The 23618-nt window shown below is 43.9% G+C and overlaps 1 protein-coding gene across 2 annotated transcripts in view; it reads right to left on the minus strand.

Moving 5' to 3' along the window:
• rbms3 (RNA binding motif, single stranded interacting protein) overlaps positions 1–23618 on the minus strand; it is a 193813-nt gene that overhangs the window by 123248 nt on the left and 46947 nt on the right. For both annotated transcript variants that reach the window (XM_034546041.1, XM_034546042.1), the window contains exons 2-3: positions 17732–17889; positions 892–950 (exon numbers count right to left, since the gene is read on the minus strand). In XM_034546041.1, the coding sequence (XP_034401932.1) occupies positions 892–950; positions 17732–17889 (217 nt within the window). The remainder of the gene's footprint in view (positions 1–891; positions 951–17731; positions 17890–23618) is intronic.

Genomic DNA, 23618 nt, shown 5'->3' on the forward strand with positions numbered 1-23618 from the left:
AATCAACCTTTTTTTCTTTTTCTCTATCCTCTAACAGGCAGAGGTTATTTTCCTCAGCATGTTGACCCTGAACATGCCTGGCAGGATAAACTCAGGTGTGGAGCAGGGTTAAGAAGGCAGCTTCACCTTGAAAGGCCACACTTCAGAGCCGGGAAACCACAAAAAGCAATTAAAAGTATTGATGGAACTTCAATAGCTCTTAAACAGCTGCCAGATACCTCGGGGCAAGAAGCACACTAATCTTTTTTTTTTCTCCCTCATCTCTCCCTCTATGTCTCCCTCTCTTTCCATCTTTCTTCACTGAAGACTAAGCTGGACTTGATCATTACCGACTGATTGCCCACAAAAAGAGTGTGAAATGTATTTACAGCCGTGTGAGGCAGGCGGCTGGAGTGAAGACGGCGCCAAGACCCCGAGAAGGTGAGTGTGACAACGATAGTAAACAGTTCATAAAATTCCAGCTATCTTGTTAGCCCTCTAATTGGTCGAGTAAGGGACGTTCAAGCGCGTACATTCGCGCAGTGTGTGAGTGTGCACAAGAAATGGGGTTCAAAATGAGCCGCTGATGTCATCACTGCATGTGCAAACCCTAACGGAGCTTTTTTTTATAAAAGAAAACACACAGAAAAGATGGACTTCCATATCGCAAAACAGGAAATGGAGGAGGAGCCAGGGAGGGGACATCCAAGAGCGGATTGTTTACCCAAAGCCTTCCTGCAGCGTTGAGCCAGCCACTCGCTACATCACTGATTTACGGTGCAAGGCTTCCTCGGCTGATATCTAAATTTACGGCTCGGATTGCTGTTCGCCGCGACAAGACATGGTCTCAAGAGTGATGGCTGGTGCACTCAAACAAGGTGTGTGTACAAGACGGACAAAGCAACGGCTTACCTTTGCACTGGTTGGTGTTTTTATCCAGGATGGCCTTGGTTGACACTATTTTTCCATACCTGTAAAGACAGAGAAATGAAATTGAGTGTTTTTGACCTGCACACCTTTGACTGGCGGAGCAGTTCACTCAGAGTGCCGTCCCGCGGTTTAAGTAGATGTCTTATTTTCCATACACCGTGCCATTTGGTTGCAACTAGCAATTTGCAAAGTCGCACAAACGTCAAAAGCCATTGGAATAAGAACTCACTTGAGGTTAATAACATTATGTTTATGGCTGACTTCAAATGAATGTGCAGCCCTCTGACATTTGAGCGAGTCACTGCACATTTTCAAAAGGTCTGAAAGCGTTCTCAAAAGTTATGTCGTTAGTGTTCAGTACAACATATTCAATTCAGATGTGCACAAAAAGACCAATCCCTCATAAGTGGGGTTACAATAATACTATTGCATGCTAATCTGGTTTGAAACACTGTGGAGCTATTGGTTGAACATGTGTTTCATGTTCACTGGCATTTTGGCAATTTCTATAAACCCAACAGTTTTATTGGCAAGACGTTCCAGTTGACGGCCCTGTACTTTGAGGTGGCGAAGTTGGTCAGTGTACAAGGGGACAGAGTGGGTGAAGGAGAGGAGTTTGGATTTTCTGGGGGCGACGAAATCAAGACAGGAGGAGAGTGCATCATTATCGTAATTGTCTATGTCCAAGGTGATAGCCAGGTGGTCAGAGATGGTGAGGTTGATGCTGGTTAGATTGCTGATGGTAATGCCGCAGGTGCAGACCAGGTCAAGTGTGTGTCCTTTTTTATGGGTGGGAAAGTCGACATGTTGGGTGATGTTGAAGTAGTCAAAGATGTCCATGAGTTCTCTAGAGGTTGTGGAGTCAGATAAGTCGACGTGTATGTTGAAGTCACAAAGTAGCAGAATGGATGGAGAGATGGCGCAGAGTTGTGTGAGAAATTCAGACAGAACAGAGGGGAAAACAGGGTTAGGTTTTGGGGAGCGGTAAATGACTGCAGTAACTAGGGGTTTGGGACCAGACAGTTTAAAGACAAGGTGTTCAAATGAGGAAGGAGCCGGGATGGTTATTGCACTTGCAGTGATATTTTTGCGAACATTTTTGTCTATTCCACCGGCACACCCATGGTGGCGTGGCTTGTCCATGTATGAATATCCAGGGGGTGTGGTTTGGTTTAATGAAAAGTAGTCTTGTTAGTTTTGCCATGTTTCGGTTAAACAGAGAAAGTCCAGATTATTGCCAGTTATGAATTCGTTGAGTCGGAGGCCCTTGTTGTTTAGGGGCCGGGTGTGGAAAAGCAATTTTGAGATGTGGATAAATTTGGACGGGTTGGGGTTCTTTGGTTCAGTGAACTGCCACCGTTAGCTACACGCTGACTGGAGGGCTGCAAGCTAAAAGCTAGCTGAAGAAGCAGAAGTCAGACTGACCGCACCAGGACAGTTGAGAAGCTATCAGGTAACCCGCCTCAGAGCAGGAGCATGGAGCATGGACAGGAGTATCCAGCAGGTTGGCCAGCTAGTTGTCATGGGAGTAGACGGTAGCGGTGGAGAGCAGGTGCAACAGGTAAGCAAAGAAATAATAATCCAAGACGAAGCGTTTGCAGAAGAAAAACAGAGAAGAATGGCTATTGAACTTAACTACACTGTTAAATAAAATAAAAATTATTAATAAATAATTAATAAAATTAATGTTAAATTGTAAATAAGGTAGAATCAAACAAAAAACGGTCTGAGACGGAGCGGCGTCAAACTCGCCAGCGTCCCCGTTGCTATGGGAATCTAATATCACCATGAAACCTGATCAATTGATTACTTAACATAGAGTTAATTTATTTTCATATTACAAGTTCTTCCATTTTATGTTTAAATATGCAAATTAGATTTTTGGTGGATTTTTAGAGAAAAATAAACTATTTCTACTGTATGGTATACACAATATATATATATATATATATATATATATATATATATATATCCTTTGAGATGTAAACTTGCCATGGTATGACATTACCAATGCAGCCTTACATATGGAAGTATTTTTTCTGATGTGTATTTACTTGTGTTAATTTTATATTTTGAGATCTTCTTTACAGCTAGAAGAGCAATGACCTTAATTTGTGTGAATGGTGGGAGGTGCTACAGGTCCCCTCTGATGGTTTATTAGTTTTATACTGGGCTACGTTTCCATGTATGTGGTATTGATGCCTGTATAGTTTTTGCAAATAAAGCGAGTATGGAAGATTTTTTAAAACTATTTCCCTGATATAAGAAGATGTGTGAGATGTAGTATTTGTCATTATGTCACGGCTGTGGTTCCCTGCAAAACGGAAAGGTATTACATCCCTTTATTATAGTGGGTTGGCTAGGATTTTTAATTTTTTTTGTGTGTGTTTAAAGATTGACTTTACTGACTGACTGTGAGTTATTCTATCTGCTTGTCTCAGCTAAAACTGCAACAATCTGTATTGTGTGCAGGGCCAGAAGCATTGTAGCAATGTCAATACAGCGTGCGTGCGTGTGCGTGCGTGTGTGTGTGTGTGCGTGTGGGCCAATCTGCATGTCTGCATATACTGCAAGGGTGTGTGAGCATGTACAATGACACTTGCGTATGTGATGCATACATTTTTGTGTATAAATAATTAAGAGAAAACTATTCCCTGTGTGGTGAACGCACATCACAATGAGTGAGCAGACAGACACACACACACACACACACATTCTGTAGGGAAGAAGCAGTGGTGCATCCCAGCCCATATTTCACCAGCAGGGGATAATTGTGCCATTTCTCAACGAGTGGCTGAGACTCTATTTACTGCATGCTGCGGTGGGGTGGGTGGTGGATATGAACTGATGAGCTCTGAGAGGAAAACTACCAGCTCTCTCACACACACACACACACACACACACACACACACACACACACACACACACACACACACACACACCGTAAATGCACTAACACAGACACAAACACAAACACAAATGTGCACACACAGAGAGAGAGCACTCACCAATCAGTGGATTGTCTCCCTTCAGCAGATAAACAGGCTATTTTAGCTATAGGGATCCATAATCTACTGCAACAGAACGGGACTAACGCGGGACGTTTGATCACATTGAGACGTGCACAAGACGAACATGGAACAGTGAGTGCTGTGTGATTAGAGAGCATGTAGAGCTGGGTGAGCAACTGCAGTATTTCAGAGATTGTAGAGGAACAAACTATTGAATTTTACTTTCTTGATTTTAGCAGAATTTTCAACAATGACGTCTATTATATCAAAGCTAGGATATTTAGTTTAAGTTAAGGAGGAACTGTTCATTGATACAATAGCCAAACTGTTTTAAAACAACTATCACTGTATTAATCTTGAAGATGACCGAGCCAAAACACTTAAATAGGATCATACAAGTTAATCATAAAATGTAGTCTTCAACAGGGATGTCACGATTCCAGAACCCAGTACTTGTCTTTTTTTGTGAATTTATCGTTAATCCCAGATGAACCGCCTCAAGTTTCTAGCAAAACATATATTTTACAAGATCACATTTGAACACATCATGATGATATTACAAGTCACCTTTAACCCAATACTCCCCAATGTTTACTGAATGGAACGTTATTTAGTCAAACTGGTAGGATGCTGCCCTACGGCTGCGAACAGCTGACGCTAACTAGCTCTCGTGTCGATTTCAACAGAGATTTGTTGTTGACATTAGACGGTGGACGACAAACAGCTAGTAGGTACCTATCGTACCTGCGGTACTGTAGACGTGTATCATCATGTTCTCAGAATTATGACATCGCCTTGGTGCCGTAGTATTAGTTCTTGTCACATTCATAGTCTTAAATGCTTGGAGGAGACGCGCTTCAATGTCGATGTATGTTGATGTGATAACTACACCACAGAACTTATATCACGATATTTATATTGATCATAATGATTTATTTACCAGCTCTACATGTAAGCCATTGAGCCAGCGAGCATGTTTGTCCCTATATTAGTATATGTCTAATTGCACACAGGTGTGCACCTGCTTTAGAACAGAAGTGAACAAATGGTGTAGGCTTTCAGTCTGGGAAGCAGTTAAAAAGCTCAGTGCTTTTGGCACAAAATTGGGGGAAAGTTCTCATTAAAACTTTGTTTGGACTCTAGGGAAGCAGAGAGACAGTAGCTTTCCAATGCCAACTCATCACTGCTTGCCTCATTAAATGTTAAAGATGGCTCATCAATGCATCCTTTCTGCAGTCCAAATGCACACTGCAAAGACACTGCAGCGAGATGAAAAAGCTAGGTGGAAGGAGCCAGCTCCATATAATGGAGGCATACTGGAGACGGATGGAGAATGTGATCAGCCTGTTCATGTATGTAGCGCGCGTGTGTCTATGTGTGTGTGTGTGTGTGTGTGTGTGTGTGTGTGTGTGTGTGGCTGTGGACGACCCTTCCGGTGGCTCCTTCGCCTCTCTGCCAGACCGGCCTGGGAAGGCTTTGATGTGACAGAGGCAGTCCCTGTGAAGCACAGGTTTAACACTGTGATGCTGTGGCCACGGATGCAGAGCCTGTCTCCACTAATCCTATTTCAATCACTCTCGCAGCCTCTTATCTCTGACTCCGCTGGCCCTCGGCCCTCCCTCCTCCTCACAAATCTCATCCTCTCTCTCTCTCTCTTTCTGAAGGCCTCTTTACCATCCTCTCCATTTCTCCTTCCTGCTCTGTGTCCTTCCTCTTTTTGTCACTCTCTTCCTCCGCCCTCCTAATAGGAATCCCATGGCAATCATTCTGATGCAACATCGGATCAACCCCAAGAAAAGAAGACGGCAGAAATGAAACCGCCTGTAAAAAAAAAAAAAGAGGCTTTATGAGCTATTTTAGGCCAATGAAAATGTACAAATTGCGGTGGATGTAAAACATGTCATTCGTTTGACAGCTGTCTGGGCAGCGAGATGCGATAAAACTGAAGCTGAGCCGGAAGCTCAGCCGCGTTTAAAAAATTTAAAAAAAGTAAGAGGGCAGCTGCATGCATGCGAGTGACATCCCAGCGCTTTTCTCTCACTTTTGAGCTGGATGAAACGATCCAGCGTATTTCAAATCTGTCATCAGAGCTGAGAAAGTGAAGTGTCTCTTTGCTGTATGTGGGCAGAGAGAGAGAGAGAGAGAGAGAGAGAGAGAGAGAACCACAGCACTGTGGTGTTGTTGGTACACAGGGAAGCATAGCACTGGAAAGGATAGATGGACCACCCAAGTGTTGTGTTGACACCTTGCTCTCAGCCTTTGGACAAACTCTCCAAAAGGTTTGCGTGTCATTAAACTATGAAGCAAAGCCTCGAACAGTAGGTCCATGAAACCTGAACCAGGATCTAAGACCATCTGTGCTCTCCGAAGGTCTTTGTATATACGCTTGTGTGCAAATGTGCCGTACCTGCATGTGACTGTCCATCTGTGCCTGCAGATGGAGACTTGAATATAGTGTATATATATATATACTATATATATATAGATCATTTGAGTTACCACCCTTTGAGGGTTAGGCTTTACTGTGTTCAGCTGTGAGAATGAATTGTATAAAAGGCTGAAAACCCGGCACCTCTGGAGCAGCTGTGCAGGGAGAGTGAGGCAGGTGCAAAAGACACATTGTGGAGAACAATAACTTCAAATCATCACCTCTTGTAGGCCTTTACGCAGAATAATTAGCAGAATGTAGAAAGTGTAGCTAAAACAAAAGAAGAGAAGAGGGTGCTGCACTAAGGGGTCTACCCAGAGGAGCAGGTGCAGCAGACACCCACCATCCAGATTTACTATCTGCTCCGTGCAGCAAATATTATCCAGAGGTTTCACATATGTGAGAAGAACATTGTCTTATTGAATAAGTAATGGTTACACTTGTGTAGTGTAGTGACGACCTTTACCCCAATTCCAGCAGACAAAACTGTGTTTTATATGAGTTCCAGTAAAGTCATCAACTGTATCACAAAATGCTTGTGTCCTACTTATGTCCCTCTCTTTGACATATTATAGATTGTGTTTTCTTGATTTTAGCTTATTTAAGTATTTGCACATATAGTGAGCATTCCACATATTCTGGTAACACTCTGCGACAACCTTCGATTTCATAGAATGTGCTTTATCATTTTCTCTTTGATGCTCATGCAAGAGACAGGTGTCACTGTGGCAGACGCATAGAGAGGATGGAGCAGAGGAGAACAAGATGGAATAGAAACATGACTTCTTTATACTTTTATATCATAAGATTAAACAAAATAAAAAATGAGGAGAAACAGGATGAAACAGAGATCAAAATATAAAGAGGATGACAGATAAAAAGACAGACAGCACATACAAAGACTCACCCAATCGAGTGAGTAAGAAGAAGAAAGAGAGAGGAAGCGTACGATGTAATGTATGCATTGGCACTAAACATACATGCAGTATTCGTGTGCATGCCTCGTCACCGAGAACCAGTAGGAACCATCTTGCTTTATACAGGCAGCGTGTAACCTTGGAAGTTGTCCCGTCTTCACCTGGCTAACGTGTCCCACAGCGCTGTGGCTCAAACAGAGGTCAGCCCCCTGTCCTCCAGGCTTCTTTATGATAGAAATATTAAGCAGATGTTTTTGTGAAACGCTGTTGCAGTTGCTATGCGACTATTGGAAATGTGTATTGCTGCAGCTGACCGTAAGCCTCAAATATATGTTTTTAGATGTTGTTTTTTTAATTTGATTTCATTAAGGGGGCCCATTAGTCGGTGCCATAGCAACCAGCTAGTCTTCCTGGGGCATGATTTGCACCGTCAGAGCTTGAGACACGATGAACTGAGGGCAGAGACAAACAAAAAAAAACTCAAAATGACTTTACTGCATGTATTTTCAATTGTTGATTTACAACTTTCTACATTTTGAAACTGAAGCTCTCCGTCGGAAGGTCGAAATGCTGAAAGAGCGGCGTCGCATACCGGGCATTCGTAGATGAGAAACATTTCTCTGGTGTCTTGAATAAGAATGTACGAAGAAACGGGGGAAAAAGACAAAAGACACAGAAGGAGGAAGATGAATACGATGACAGAGAGACACAGTGGTGGACTGAGCAGAGGAGGGCATAACTGTCCTCATGGACACCTGGCAGGGAGCAGAGCAGCTGTTCAGTCCACCAGCTCAGAGTTGATATCAGTGAGTTCTTCTCATGACCTCTGAGCCTCTGACCTGACAGGTTGGTGGGAATGGCCTTTATCTTCATCCCAGCATGGAACTGCATGGAGACTACGACACATCTCAGCAAGTCCATCTGAGTCCAAAGTCGACCGCGCACTTAAGCACAATACTTCTGGAAAAGTTCAATATTTTTGGTTAAGCACGAAATTAAAGACCCGTTAGTTCTACAGACTTCAGACGCAGCAACAGGTTTTCGTTCACCGAGTGAATGCGTTAACGACTCTGCGCCTCAAGCACTCCGCGCTTTTGAAATTCTGTATGAATGTTCAATGAGGTTAAAGACGCAGTGTGTAGAATTTAGTGGCATCTAGTGGTAAGGTTACAGATTGCAACCCACTGAATACCTTTCCGCTCACTACTCCCTTTCTCAAAAGTGGCAAATGTAAAAATGCGAAAGGCTTCCGCTAGAGCCAGCGTCTGGTTTGTAGAAACATGGCGGTGCAACATGGCGGAGCCGGCGAAGAGGACCCGCTCCTTGTGTAGATGTAAAGAGCCTGATTGAAGGGAACGAAAACACACCGAACACCAGGGGCCTCTGTAATCTGGCCACTAAATATTGGGCCACCTGCTAATGTATTCTACCCACTCACTAACAGCACACAGATCTGGAAAGTCAATTTGTTTAGGTTGCATCTTTCCTGATTAATGGCCTTGCGTGGCTTGAGAAGCGATTGCCGTACTTCCGTTGCCAGACTGCGTGCGCACACTTACGTCCGTCACCATTGCTTAAAAACTCTAAAGGGGTCTATAAAAGTATAAATGAGTGTAAATATCAAAACATTGTCTTGGCAAGCATGAGCAGCAATAAATCAAAAAGCTTTAACAAATTGGATAATTCCTTTTCTTGGCAGAATTTCACCAGGTTTTTAGGTGCTGGGGTTCCCCGGTCTTTTGTTGGAAAATGTTTACTTCGTCTCTAAATATAGGAAGCATCTTGGAACAGAAAGGTTGTTTCTTCTCTTATTTCCTCTTCTTATACAAATGCTACATTCACAGCGTTAAAAAAACAAAAAACACTGCAGAACATCTGGTATATTTGGGCATCGTATATACAGTCTGGTCGACTAAAACAACACAGTCATGCAGCTTGAAGTGCATTTATTTCAAACTGATTCGAGTGGCTGCAGTACTGGCCGGTGTGTCATCGCACCCGTCTGTTGAAGTTGGCTGTGGTCTCTCTCTCTGGTCATTAGTTGTCATCAGGGTTGCAAAATTCCGGGAATATTCAAAGTTGGAAACTTTCCACGGGAATTAACGGGAATTAACAGGAATAAACTGAAAATGTTGGGGTAATTTAACTGTATTTACCTTGTCATAAGCATGCATGCATACATTTATAATACAACTTTTAAAAATGACATTTTTGACATTTTGTGAGTAGAACTTTATTCTTTCATCGAACAACAAAAACATGAACGTTGAATAAAAAAAGGTGTATTCCCTATGATCACCACCCCCCAACCCACATTTTTTTCCCTGAATCTAAATGCTTTCTTCCTGGACCTCATCAACGTCCTCCTCACTGCTGTAGAAAGTTAGTCTACTGTATACAAATAAACTTGGTATTAAAATGAACATGGCCTCAGTTTACCAAGTAATCAATACGCTAGGTAATGACAAACAGTGTTGGGAAAGTTCACTTTCTACATGAACTAGTTCAGTTCATAGTTCAAAATGTTGAACTAAGTTCACAGCTCCAAAAAATGAACTAGTTCAGTTATTTTTTTCAATATGTTGGGAGCTATAATTGAAATCTCTATCTGTCTGCAATACCACTCTTGGCCTCTACGCAACTCGGCGCTCTCACACTTGCCAGGCATAGGGCAGGAACGTTCAGACAACACTGATGACAAAGATGTTCAACAACAACAAAACGTTTTCTGTTTACCTTTATTTTTCTGGCAGACAATATTCCCAACCAGCTGCATTCAGGGTCCAGCTGAGCTAGGCGTGCATAGTCTTGTTCTCAACTACATTTAAGTTCCCTGTTGTATGCTTTTGCAAAAAAACGTAGGCACATTTTTTTTTTCTTCAAAATTTCCAAAATTCCCGAGCCAAAGTTCCCGTGGAAACTTTCCGGAAATTTACCGGAAACTTTCCGCCCCTTTGCAACCCTAGTTGTCATCAACTATTCAGATTTAAATATTTCCTTATTTCCCTGCTGATGTGATTTCTTTTCATGAACATTCATTTTACTTGGCAATGGTGAAATGGATGACAAGTTGATTAGAACCATTCAAACTTTCCCACCTCCCTCCATAATAGGAACAGATTATAGCTGCAAGCAGCATCATGGCCACCGGCCTCCAGACAGGTAATTTATAAAGGAGAGGAAGGTGATTTAAAGGTTTTAGCATGTGTTCAGAATTCACTGTTGGAGAGTTACATTTAAAAACAATTTACCTTTGCCTTATGGAATTTTCAATAAAAGAATTCAGATAGCCTCCATCAGGTAAAGTGTTCCCACAATTTAGTTTCTGTAAAAGAAACTGGATCAATCTGCTAAATTTGGGCTATTTGTATTCCTTTAGATGTATTCCGTTTATGCCTTGCTGTGTAACTTTCTCATGAATAACCAAAAACATGTTCTTTTTTTATTATCAAATCAATACAAAACTCAAAATGTTACTAGATCAATTGAATTACTGTACCATGCTTTGCCACATTATACAGAATGTATTGGATTTAAGCACACAAAAGTACCCCCAAAAAATTCAAAAAGTATGAAAAATTAGCAGTACAAACCCTTTGGTGAATCTTTTTTGTTCGGAGAGAACGAAAGAGAAGGAAAAGACAACACATTCAACTCCAGTCTTCACAGTAGTGAATCATCAACAAAAGTGTGAACACAGTTCAAAATAACACACCAGTGCTGGAACGCTGGTAGAAAGCCAGCAGAGCCACAAACAAAAGAGAACTTTGATTTTTCTCAAAGGGTCGAGCTTGTTTTCCAATACAGCACTGTGATGAAATGCCAGCACATCTACTGAAACTCACTATTTGTCTGCAAGCATGAAAGACAGCCACCTTTGGAGATAAACAACTTTAAACTGGGTTTGATTAGATATGGATATGGATCACCATGAAGTGCTGACAAAAAACCTTTTTCATTTAAAATACAGAAACTAAACTGACATGATGCAGTTTCTTGGGGAGGTTGTGTGTCTTTGGTTGAGAGCAGAGACTTCCTGGGGTTTACACTAGTTGCCTGGTAACCTTTCAGTGACGGCAAGCCTAGGGTTGCAGAATTTAGGGAAATATTCAAGGCAGAAACATCCCATGGGGATTTATGGAAATCAACTAAAAATAACTTGAGCAAAATATAAATATAGGGACTAATTGTTCATGCTGTATTTACCATAGGCAGAAACACTCCTTTTACCACATCACGCACAGACACATCCCTTAATCCCTTAATTTGTCAAATACCGGTACATAAAATGTTAAATGTTTGTTCTTCTTTATTCTTGTTGTTTCTTTGTTCATTTATTCTAAGTATTTCTCGATGTTTTTATTTAAAATTATAACTTTTATACGTGAAATATTTTAAAGATGAGTAATGTTATTCTCTTTTGTAAGCTCAGGCAAATATTTTATAGGATACCATGAGACAGGTGAGGCAGGAGAGTTCACCACAGAGACACGATGCCGTCAGACTGGGAGAGGGAGCCACACACTGGGAGTGTGTGTGTTAACCGAGAAAAGACACACTCTAAGTGACGGCGGGAAGCATTAGCCTGTTGTTCTGAGCGTAGCTAGTTACAGTCTCTTTCTCACACACACACACACACAAACACACACACGCACACACACACGCACACCCACGCACGCACACACCCACACACACACTAGTTTTCTTCAGAGGCAGCCTTGCAGAATAGCCCCGGTTTGTTTGGAAGTGTCCAACTTGTCAAACCCTCATGCCGCGCTCTGCAGTCTGACACGCACAAATGAACACATCTCATCTGTGCTGGTGCTGCTTCTGCTTTCAGGCTACTGCTTCGAATGAAAGGGAAAGTTAGTAGTGGTGAATGGGGAGGAGGGGAGGAAGGAGCGTTTCAGTCAGAGAGTCCATAGATCTCAGGTTGTGTCCTATTGTCAATCAGTCTTGTTGTATTGGGGACTCGGCTGTCGCCTCTGTTGGGACTTAAAAACTGTCCTCTGATGTTCGGCTACTGGTTGTCATAGTTGTTGGTATTAGTTTCTGGAGGAAAATCGACACAAGAGTACGGAGAACTTGACTGTTTTTAAAGGACTGTCTGTGTGTTTGCTGCTATTTGGTCATACTAAATAGGAAAAAAAACAAAAAGATTAAGCATAAACTGTTAACAGTCAGTTTCAATGCAAAAGTGGAAGAGAAGGTTCTTTACAGCCTCTAAATAGGCAAACTCTCTACATGTCATGTATACAGTAATGGGGGGATAAATAATTAAAAAAACTAGCCTCAGGCCAAATCAGCTTCTCCGCTCGCCCTTGCTCTGAAATCGATGTTTGGGGAGGAATAAGGCGTTACATTTAAGTCAGCTGTAGCAGAGAAGTGGAGAGATTAACATAATGAAGAGATGTGAGGGAGCAGATGAGAGAGAGGGAGGGAACAAGGAGGGAGAGCGCAACAGAAGAGAACACGGAGAGAGGGAAAAAAAATAAAGCAGAGAGGACGAGAGTGAAACAGGAAGGGGGGGGCAGTGAGAGAGCGAGAAAGGCGTTCACACATAGAAAGAGTGGGCATGGAGAGTTCCAGGAACAGCAGATGCTTCCACTCAGCATGAAGCTGGAGCTGTAGGAGTAGTTTAGTTTGGGCATTCCTGTGGCTACCTCGCTACGTTTCAGAGGTTAAACACCGCTATCTCTTCATGCATGGGGTGACGCACAACTCCACAACATGGTAGATAGTCGGGTGTGTTCGGGTTGGCAGGGAGCGGATGGTGGGGAGCAGTGTTAAGCAGCAGTGTCAAGCAAAAAATAAATATATACGATTCATAGTGGGGGGAAAAGGCAACGCACTGTTCGGATTAGTACTCCATCAATAAAGGTTTTTTGAGACCGACATCAATTGAAATGATGCACAAATCTGATAATGCTGATATAAATATATCCATTTATAAACATTTTTGATATGGATGTCTCAACTTTGGTTATTGAAGAGCAACTTCACGCCATGCTGAAAGGCAGCGTTTTATTGCCTGTGGTCTGAGGTGTGACCCCACACACTGCGTCCCTGCAGAAAGGTGAAGTTAAAACCCAGTTAAACCAGTGGAGGTCAGTAATACTTGAGTTTTAGGGCAGTGTTGGGCTGCTCTTTGATGAGCTGTGACAAAAATATGAACTCAGCGTAACATTTTACAGTAAGAGAAAAATAAACTTGTCAAAACCATACAGCAGTGTTAGTCTGAGGATCATTACATATTTTTTATCTTGGCTCTTTTTTTTACGCTTCTTTTTACTAAATCAGACGACATATATATGGAAATCCAAGACATTGTTGTGTGCTATATACAATGGGCAGATAATACTTGTCAATGTAGGAAGGGGTGACGATAGGGGCTTTGATAATGGACTGGAGAGTTTTTCCTCATAATTCTGCTTCCCCCTGTCAGCTTTTTGAAACCGAGCCATGGGAAATGCCGTCTCTGATAGCTAGGCAGCTAATGTCAACGCTGGACCTCGGAGAGTCATTAGGGATAATGTGGCGCTGCTGAGTGGCCGGGCTTCTGCTCCATAAAAACAGGTGGTCCCAGGGTCACCCCTCCCTTCTCTTCCCCTCAACGCCTCTACTTAGCATACCTTATGGCTCCCTCCTCTCCTCTTCTCTCCCCTCCACCATTCCCCCAGCACACACGGGAAAGGTTATTTGGACAATTGGCGGTGATTAGCTCTTGATTTGGCTCACTCTGTTCGTTTGATCAGACCGTGGCATGGAAGCGAGAAAGCCAGTGCGATTGAGGGGCGCAGCTGTGGCTCGGCCGTGACTGATATTGGGTGAGGAGAACCAGAAGGAGGGGAAGGGAGGAAGCAGCATAATAATGAGGTAGGGCTGGAGAGGTAGAAGAGGAGGAGGAGGAGGAGCGAGGAGTTGAGGGTCTAGGGACCTCAAAGGTCCTTTGCTTGCGTGGCAGTTTGAGTTATGGATTCGGCTGCTGGCAGAGAAAAAGTGAACTGCTTTGTCCCTGTTATTCCAGGTGTGGGCCCTCATAAAAAAAAGAAAAGAAGAAATCCCTCTCCATCTTCCGTTCAACCTTTCATCCAACAACCTGCTTCCATCCTCTCTATGCTGCTCTTGGGTGGTGGATTGCAAACAAGAAAAATGTGGGTGCTGCTTGGTAGCTGCCCGGTGAATCAGGTTATAAAGTCTGCTTTGCCCTACAGTGTTTTGGGGGCTCTGTTGGCTGTGCTTGCTGCCCTGATCTTCGGGTTGGATAGGGTTGCTGTAGGGCTTAGGGTTGGCCCAGTGCCTCAACCTGGCTAGTCCAGCCAAAAAATATTTCTCACAGTACCGGCTGCTCTATCCATCCATCCACTCATACAGCCAGCCAGACAAGTGGGAAGGCCTCTCACTATATGGGTGTTTAGCCAACAAATCCCCACTACACTCCTTTGGCCTCTCCTCCACACCCATATATCAGGCGGACGGGTGCCGAGGAACTCAACATCCAGCCAGCTGAATAAAACAGAGATTAAGCCCCAACCCAAATCCATTTAATCACTCGTTCAACAGCTCTCGCCGTGCAACTCCAACTGCTGTGAGAACTTTGGGGTTCTTCGGTCTTTACTTTGTCACCTCAGGGTGGCTGGTCGCAAAGAAATCTTGGCCTTGGTCACTCAAATGATCGCATTTTCAGTTATTGTGAATGTCATGTTTGTGTCTGCAATGAAAGCCTTGGTTACCAGGGTGTGTAAGGCTGGGGACGGAAGCCAGCTGGACCAGTCTGCGTTAACAATGATGTGACATCAGGTCAGCATCACCTAATTGTTTCAGCAATGTTCCAGTCTAGTGTCGTCAATGGTAGATATCTGTCATCAGCAATGAGTAAATTACTCATTGATGAAATAATTTACAAACAACACTGAGCAAAATGAGTAGATGATTAACAAACAGATTTGACGTAATATGTTATAATTTGTTTTAATGTAGAGATTAAAACTTTGAGGTTTCTGTATTTGAAGTGCGATCCATGAACTTTCGGAAGTTGGGAGGCCTTGATGAGGGTTAGCGAGAATGTGACAGGATTTTGGCCATGAAATATTCGAGTTCACAAGGACAGGGTTAGAACCACAGTCAACGGCATTTATTTTGTTGGCACCTCTCAGGCGGTGTGCAACAGCGTCCAATAAGCAGCTACGATATGGCCCGTTGTCAAGAATTCGTCAGCTTGGCGGCAGCATGTTTGCTTTTGAGATAGTCCTGAACCAGGGCAGCGAGAGCTGCTTTTCAATGAGTTTACACAACAAAACCAGGCCCCACAGCCCCATCCAGGGACAGGAAGGGGAGGCGCTGGGTGCCGGAGGAGGACTGGGCATCTGGGGCAAAACCTGAGGGGGACCCAGGGTGCCGCAGACTGCAGAACAGTCGCATGACCTTTTCTGGAATGCTGCCACCCGCCTGCCACTGAAACACAGTCGGGCTAATTAAAGTTTCAGTGGCATTGGATTTTCACTGGCACAGCACCTCGGGCAACCTTGGGGGCTCTTAGGCAGGCGATACACACTGAGGGAAAGACAGGAGATAGAAGAATAGAGAGAGAGAGAGAGAGAGAGAGAGAGAGAGAGAGGGGAGCCGTGGAAACAGTTGAACAAGAGGACAGCCACTAAAGGGCAGCAAGGCAGATCCAAGTGAAAAACAGACAACGTCAGTGGCTTTCCATAACACATAGGAGAATAGCTACATATTAGAATGCAAATCTACAGTCGCAAACATGCACACTACCGGGGTATTTTACATAAGCTCCGACATGGTTTGCCCTTGCAAATAGTAACGCTCAAAATATTCAAGATCATATGGAATTAGAAATGAAATTGAAACTGTCCAACTCTGAACAACTGGGTGAATGCGAGAGCTAAGCGAGAGATATGCAATGTCAAAATGTTGAGTGCTTTTCCGAATCTTATCGGGTTGCCTCTCCGGCTAATGGAATTTTGATGGGTCAGTATCAAGAGTAAATGCATGACTTATGACACGGCTACCAGGAGCATTACCAAATACGCCGGACAGCATGTTCCCGTCTCCAAAGGATCATTGAATAATTGGCCGCGTTTGACCAGGACATTTCTGGAAATATGGCCAAGAAAAGGTTACGCAACCAGACAGACTCGCTCATTTCACAATCTACTGGCCATGTCTCCATTAATGATCTTGACCTGCCCCCCTTTCACCATTTGAGAAGCGAAACGGCCTAATGGAGCCGAACAAAGCTGCTTGTGTGTGTCTCTGTGCGTCCACGTGCGTAAGTGTGTGTGTGTGTGTGTGTGTGTGTGTGTGTGTGTGTGTGTGTGTGTGTGAGGCACAGGGAGAAAGTAAGCCCCTGTGACTGTGTGTTACAGCCTGATGAGGTCTTGGTCTGTGATTCCTGAGGGAGGTGGTCCAATCTAAGCTGTATTAGGCCTTATTGAGCTGTGTGCAGGCAGGTGTGTGTGTGTGTGTTATCTCTATCAAGAACATTTGGCAGAGCTTTATGAGTACCTTTGTGTGTGTCCCTAAAACACACTCAATCGGTATCAGTTTAATGGGGTGTGGAAAGTATGGTACATGGGCCTCTTTTCATGCCTGTAATTTTCTTCCAGAGGTGAACTCTTTGGTTTGATCAGTTTGGCATTTGAGAGCTTTAATATGTAATTTGTGTCCAGATAGCAATGCTCGTCTACCCACATGAAAACTGCGGGTTTTAAGTAGGTAGCAGCCTGTTGTTTACCTTCAATATTTCACAGGGTTTTATTAGAAATACATCACAAAATGAGCCAGTTTTGGGCGAGCTGACGACGACTGGTGGCCAGGTGCACCGGCTTTGATTGACACTTGACTTGGCGGTAAGCCTCATGCCACTGTAAAACGCAAATTGGTTTTCCATTGTGCCCTAGTTCAACATCTTTGACAGAAAACATCTCCGGTCTGTCAGCTATTTATTCAGTTAGTTACTGAAAATGATTTGGACTGTGGGAAACGTTTTTCGTCGATGGGAAACACCTCTATCATTTTAAAATTGTTTGCTTTTAAATGCTTTTAAAGAAGGCAATTGTAATTAGTACCTCTAATATATATATACACACACATGTATACACATAATTTATGTAATCATAATGATTATATACAACATTAACTTTTTAACGGAAGAAAAATTCAGAAATAATTTGTTCCTAAAAGAAAAATGTCTACATTTACATGGACTATATGGAAATATTACTATGGAAACACAAAGTTTCGACATGAAATAAACTATAAACTAAGTGCATGACATTAATGTAAGCTGTATTATGAGACGGGAGCTGGAGGAATAGATATGGAGGCATACTGTACACCGTGTATTCCTAAATGCATGCAGGCATGAGAAGCACATCACGGCCAATTACACCCCACAGAGGCATCGACAAGTGCAACAGGGTTCTTCTGTATTCAACTGTACTCACGGTTGGCAGAGTTTGATGAGGTCCTGGTCGGTGGTCCCAGGTGGCAGGCCTCGGATATACAGGTTGGTCTTACTCAGCTGCTCCGCCCCTCCCTGGCTGCAGCTGTTGGTGCTTGGGCTGGGAGGAGCCATGGGATGAGGGGGTGGAGCATAGGACTGCTGGGGGGGAAAAAAGAGAGGAAAGATTTCACACCAACAGCTAATAAATATAGGTTTCATTTATAAAGACACGCCAGGTGAGGTGAGAAAAATAAATGAAATATCGAAGAGAGCGGAAGAAAGTGTGAACAAAATGTATATTTTTGAAGAAACAGCAGGAACCATCACTTCATTGTCAACTGTGGGATCAGAGTCACCAAGACATGGAAACAGTCCACCCAATTGCACAAACTAATGAGTAGAATTTAAAGAAAACTAAAATCTAACCTCAGCCTTGAATATGAAGAATACATTGCCGGGGAAAAAAGCTCCGCTCGTTGACAAAATAGTCTACATTCTGCGCTGAATACTTTCACTTTACTTGTCACCGACCTTTGGGTGGTACATTGCAATGAATTGCACCAGGAATTCTTAGTCAGTGACACAATATGAGACCGGAGTCAAGAGTGCAAACATTTCTTTTTTATTTTAAGTAAACATTTCACCAAGGCGACGTGCTGAAATGACAGTTCATAGAGCTTCCAGCAGCTCACAACGATTTTAAAGGAAGGCAACTTCCTGCTTTCCAGTCATCCCCTCAAAACCAGCTGTAAAACAATTTGCACCTCCAAGGGTGTGCTATCCATCGTCTTTCTTCCAGAACGTGTTCAAAATGTTTGAGCTATGTGGTTCCCTCCCTTTCTCCCCCCCGCCTGCTCTCCTCATGTGCCTGTTGTGCTGTTAGTGTAGATTTATGGTGGAGGAGTCAGGGCCCCCTGCTCACAGCCCATTTATATATCTCTATTGCAGGGACACTGCACATAGTGACAGGAAGAGAGAAGCAGGGCCCTGTGGGCATGAGCGGAAAAGGAGAGAGAGAGGAACACTACAGTAGAAGAGAGTGAGCGAGAGACGATGCACGCTGCAATAAAGTAAGTGAGTGATGGATGAAACGGAGAAAAGAAAAAAAGATTGTGAGGGAGCGAAGGGGACATGACTAAATACCACCACCGGCTCCAGTTAACCATCTTAACCTCTTATCCTCCCCAGAGAGAACATAAGGACCCCATACCCTGCTGCACACACACACACACACACACACACGCACACGCACACACACACACACACCATTAGTCCTCCAATCCGCCCCACACGTTAGCAGAGGCTGCCGAAGCATGGCTGATTTGATGCGCTATTTTAAGCGTGTGCGCCGTGCCAGCGTGTTGCCTCCCGCTCCTCAAACAAAGAGCCGGGGTCCCTGGAGCGTGAAGAGGGAGCCAAGTCCATCAATGGACGGCCAATTACCACGCTGAGCTAAGTGGAACTGATGGGCAGCCACTCGCTGTGCTGGACGCACACACACACACACACACACATATCATCACGTGATGACACAGACACACCTATGAAGAGGCCATGTACAGGACACCTTCCCCAGTAGAGCTGCAACGATTAATCAATTGGTTGCCTACTGGTAAATGAATCACCCACTATTTTGATATTTTAATTCATCCGTAATTTTAAATTCACTGATTCCAGCTGCTTAAAATGTGAATATGTCCTTGTTTCTTTACTCCTCTGGTGTCGACAGTAAACTGAATATATTTACAGTTGTGGATAAAACAAGACATCAGAGGACGTAAATATTGGGCTTTGGGAAATACTGATTGACATTTTTTACACTTTTCTGACATTTTATAGACCAAACAACTCATCAACTGATCGAGAAAACAATCATCAGATTAATAGGCAATGAAAATAATTGTATTGCCAGAGCTGCTTTTAATCCTCTGGGGAAACTTCAGATTAATTTTCAAACCTCGAGTGCAGTCTTTTCTTCATAATATCCAATATGGTCTTAACTTCGATCCCACAAGTGTAAAGTTCAAGTCTAAAATTGCCATGTTTGTCAGTGAATGTAACTTAAATTGTCCAAATTGTCCCCCCCCCCCCCCAAGCCGATTGGGCCCCACACTGCTCTGGTAGCCTTGCAGGGGCTATGATCCCGACTCGTTTCCGGTCACTCACGTTGTGCTGCAGTGGCAGTAGAATAGAAGAATCTTAATCTCTCCAGTGCTCCATGGGAGTTATTTTCTCCCACTCAAAGTCACTGGAATGTGCGCAGCTGCAGTTCCAGCCTCGACTTTGAGGCTTTCACCTTACGCCCCCCCCACCCCCTTCCTTCGCCTCTTGGTTTTATTTTCCCCTAGTCCACTGTAGCTAACATTAAACGTACAAAGCACTTTACATAACTGTGCGACACAAAGAAATTCACCAGCACAAATTGGTGGTAAATTTGTGACAGGAGGAGCTCCACAGAGTTGCTGTCAGTGCTGAAGGTTAATTGAAAGCCTCTTTCTTTCTTTCTTCTTTGGTTTTAGCCCTTCAGTAATACATACAGCCCTCCTCCTCCTCCTCCTCCTCATCCTCCTCCTCCTCCTCCCTGGCCTCCAGCCTTGGCTTGCGTCCTGGGCTTTGGAATTCATGTGTCCCGCCCTATCGATTTGCTTTCATTTTTTAAGGTCAGAAGCTGAAATCTTACACAATGAGGCATGGAGGGTCAAAACCAGCCCATTACTTACAGTGTTGGGTGAGAAGACAGAGAGGGAGGTCCACTGGGAACAAGAATGGAATGGGTGCCGAAGATCTCAAGAGGAATGGCGACTGTTAGGCTAGATACTGGGAAGGGGTTTAACATCGAACTTGTGGATTTAATGGTGTGGGGGGGAGGGGGTTAATGAAGGGAGTTTCTCTTGCACATTAGAGCAATGCACGAGTTGGATAAGAAAAATGGAAAAGAACTGCCGACAGAGCAGGCTCTTCAAATGTGTGTGTGTGTGTGTGTGTGTGTGTGTACATGTGTAATGTATGTACGCACATGCGTTGGGTGGGACTTTTAGAAGCGCGGCAGTGAAATGAGAAAGCACATATTGGCACACACGCATTCCCACCAAAACGGTTTCCCTGTTTTTGTTCTTTTTTTCTTTCTAATCAAATTCTCTCTCGGCTTCCTCCTGTCGCGCCCACTGGAGGTTAATAACCCAGCTTGTTTCTGTTTCCGGACGGTTCCGTGACTGCTGTTTGCCCTCAGCCTGTCAGCCTGTCAGAACCGTCTTTTCAAATATATAATAAATACAGGCCTTATGAGTCAGAATGATGAGGATTAAATGCAGCACTTAACAAAGGGGGTATTGCAGCAAGAGAAGGGAGGGACAAAGAAAAGAAGATGCTAGAGAGAACAAGTTAAAGAGAGGAATAGAAGAGAGTGTGTGAGAATAGCTGGTTATGACACTTCAAAAGCCTCCAGGTAGTAAATGAGAAAAAAAAAAAACTCCATTCTCCCTCCCCCCACCCAGCTGTGACATGCTGCTACAGAGGCTTACTGGGGATTTCAATTTGCCGCACTGTATTTTAGACGGGCAGAATGGTTTACACAGGCCCAATTTACTGAGCTAGTCGGGCAGGGGGGGGGGGGGGGGTCACAGTCTCTGTGACATGCCAGCCATTGTTTACGAGCATATTAAGTGAGGTGGATAAATGTGACATAGGCTGATATTCAAACACCCACATTATTTTGTTACACAGATCATAGCCACTGAGAGTAATACGTAGGCCTAGTTTCTGTTTGGACAGCATCTGCAGACTATATGAAGCCCTTATGCACCCATAATCCAAAGTTTGATGAATGGTTTGTTCAACTTTACGAGTGGGAGAGGTTTCTCAAGAAAATGTAAAATAAGATACATTTTGTTGACAGCATAAGGATGAGATGCCATTGAAAATATATGACCAAAACATTAGTTAAAATGAGGACTGGGATGGGGAGGGGGGATAGCAACAATTTGAATGATATTACAATTGCATGAAACATTTCAATCATCTCGACAGACAGCACCTGGGAAGCTGCTTTTTCCAAGTTCGCTATATCTTTGGATAAGGAGGTTCCTGAAAACATACCATGTGAGTAGAGCAGAGGGCGGCTGGAGCACTAATTGGACTGAAAGCAGGTCTGTGGCTTCCCTGCCTCCCTGCACTCTGCAGGGCCGGGCTAGGACTGGGGAGAGGCGGCTGTGCACCACCGCGGTAATTGGCCCTGATTTATAGGAGGCCACAGCAGCCAGCCAGAGCTAGCTCAACACTGGCAATAGGCCAGACAAGGCCACGCTGTCAATATCAGTAAACCAGCCCAGCTCAGCCCAAACCCCCACGGCCAGCACACCACTACTGGGGATCCGCTGTCTCCATGCGGGAGGGTGAAACGCGTGCACGTTTGTGTGTCCATGCTTATTCCTCTTTCTGTTTGTTCCCACGTTCAAAGAGGAAGAAAAAAAAAAGAAACGAAAAAAAAATGACACAAAAAATGACAAGCAGTCTCCTTAAATTGAAGAAAAAAGCCTCTCAGCTCATCCTCCATTAATTCATGCTGGCAAAGTCTCTGCAAAGACTTAAAGACAAGCACAGTCCCAGAGGCATCTCTTCTAAACTGCCAGAACTAACAGCAAGCTCTGCGGTCGGCCGCATTTGCATCAGCCTCTAAGCGCTGGAGGAACACAAATCCCCCCCTGTCCTAGCTGCTTCCAAACCTTGAGCCCTGAAACATGTATGCCGAGAGTAGAGGGAGGCACGCCGGAAGACGGAGGGGAAGAGAGCCGGTTCTCTTATGTCCTCTTGTTTTTAATGCCCCGCGCCTTCTCTCATTGTCTGTGCCTGTCGTGGTGAAACAGCCAGAGGAGCAAAACATCGGCAAACGCACATGGGAATGCAAAGCCGAGGATGCTACAGCCGCACGTCTCCCGGTAGGGAGCTCTGTGTCTGCACGGGCATGGGCACAATGCAGGAGGACAGAAAGAAGAAGGCAACAGAGACGCGGTTACAGGTATGAGGAGGCCCAGGAGAACAAAAGGAGAATGGGCAGGAAAAAAAAGAAGGAAATGTAGGAAGAAAAAAAACAGAAAAAAGGAGCAAATGAGAAAAAGACGGATTACAGGAGTACAGGAGTCGTTTTGCCGGTCTGAGTCTCTCTGGGCTAGAAGCAGCCTGCGGGCCTTCTTCCTCAGTAAAAACAAAAAAGCCCTGGGATCTGGGACAGTGCTAAGCCAACACTGCCGTGGACAATGACGCAGGGGGCTGATTGGTCCGACTCAAAGCAGTGGATGGAGCTCTTTCTCTCCTGCCTTCTTATTGCTCACTGCCTTATTCACGGCCTCACTTTCTCTTTGGGGCAGATTAGGCAGGGATGTTGTCTTCCGTGTCAGGGCCCATGTGTCTGGATACAGAGCCCCAGAGGGCATATCTTTCCCGGGGGAGGGTGTGTGTGAGGAGATAGGATGCATACATATGATCTGACACTATGGAGGTAAACAAGACGTGCTTTATGTAGCGTCATCTGTTTGAGCTGCAAGGGGAAAACAGTCCTGGGTGTAAAATGCATAATTTCACTATGAGAAATCAATTGGAAATGGTGCTTTTATATTGGAACTTTAATTTATTTAAACTATAAAATTGAATTGGTACTCTTATCCAAAGAAGTATTATGGGATCAATAATTTCTCCCGAATCACCAGTTTAGAAGACTAGAAATACATATGCAAAGAACAACCTAGACCTGAACTAGAAAAGAGCTTTTTTTCCGGGCAAAGGTGGGGAGGTAAAGAGTGGAAGTAATCATATCATAATGCCCCTATGTTTATTGATATCTAATTATAAAGGAAGGAATATCTGTCTCTCTCTGTTCTTTACACATCTCAGAA

The sequence above is a fragment of the Cyclopterus lumpus genome, chromosome 11 (genome assembly GCF_009769545.1).
Source record: "Cyclopterus lumpus isolate fCycLum1 chromosome 11, fCycLum1.pri, whole genome shotgun sequence".
Taxonomy (NCBI): Eukaryota; Metazoa; Chordata; class Actinopteri; order Perciformes; family Cyclopteridae; genus Cyclopterus; species Cyclopterus lumpus.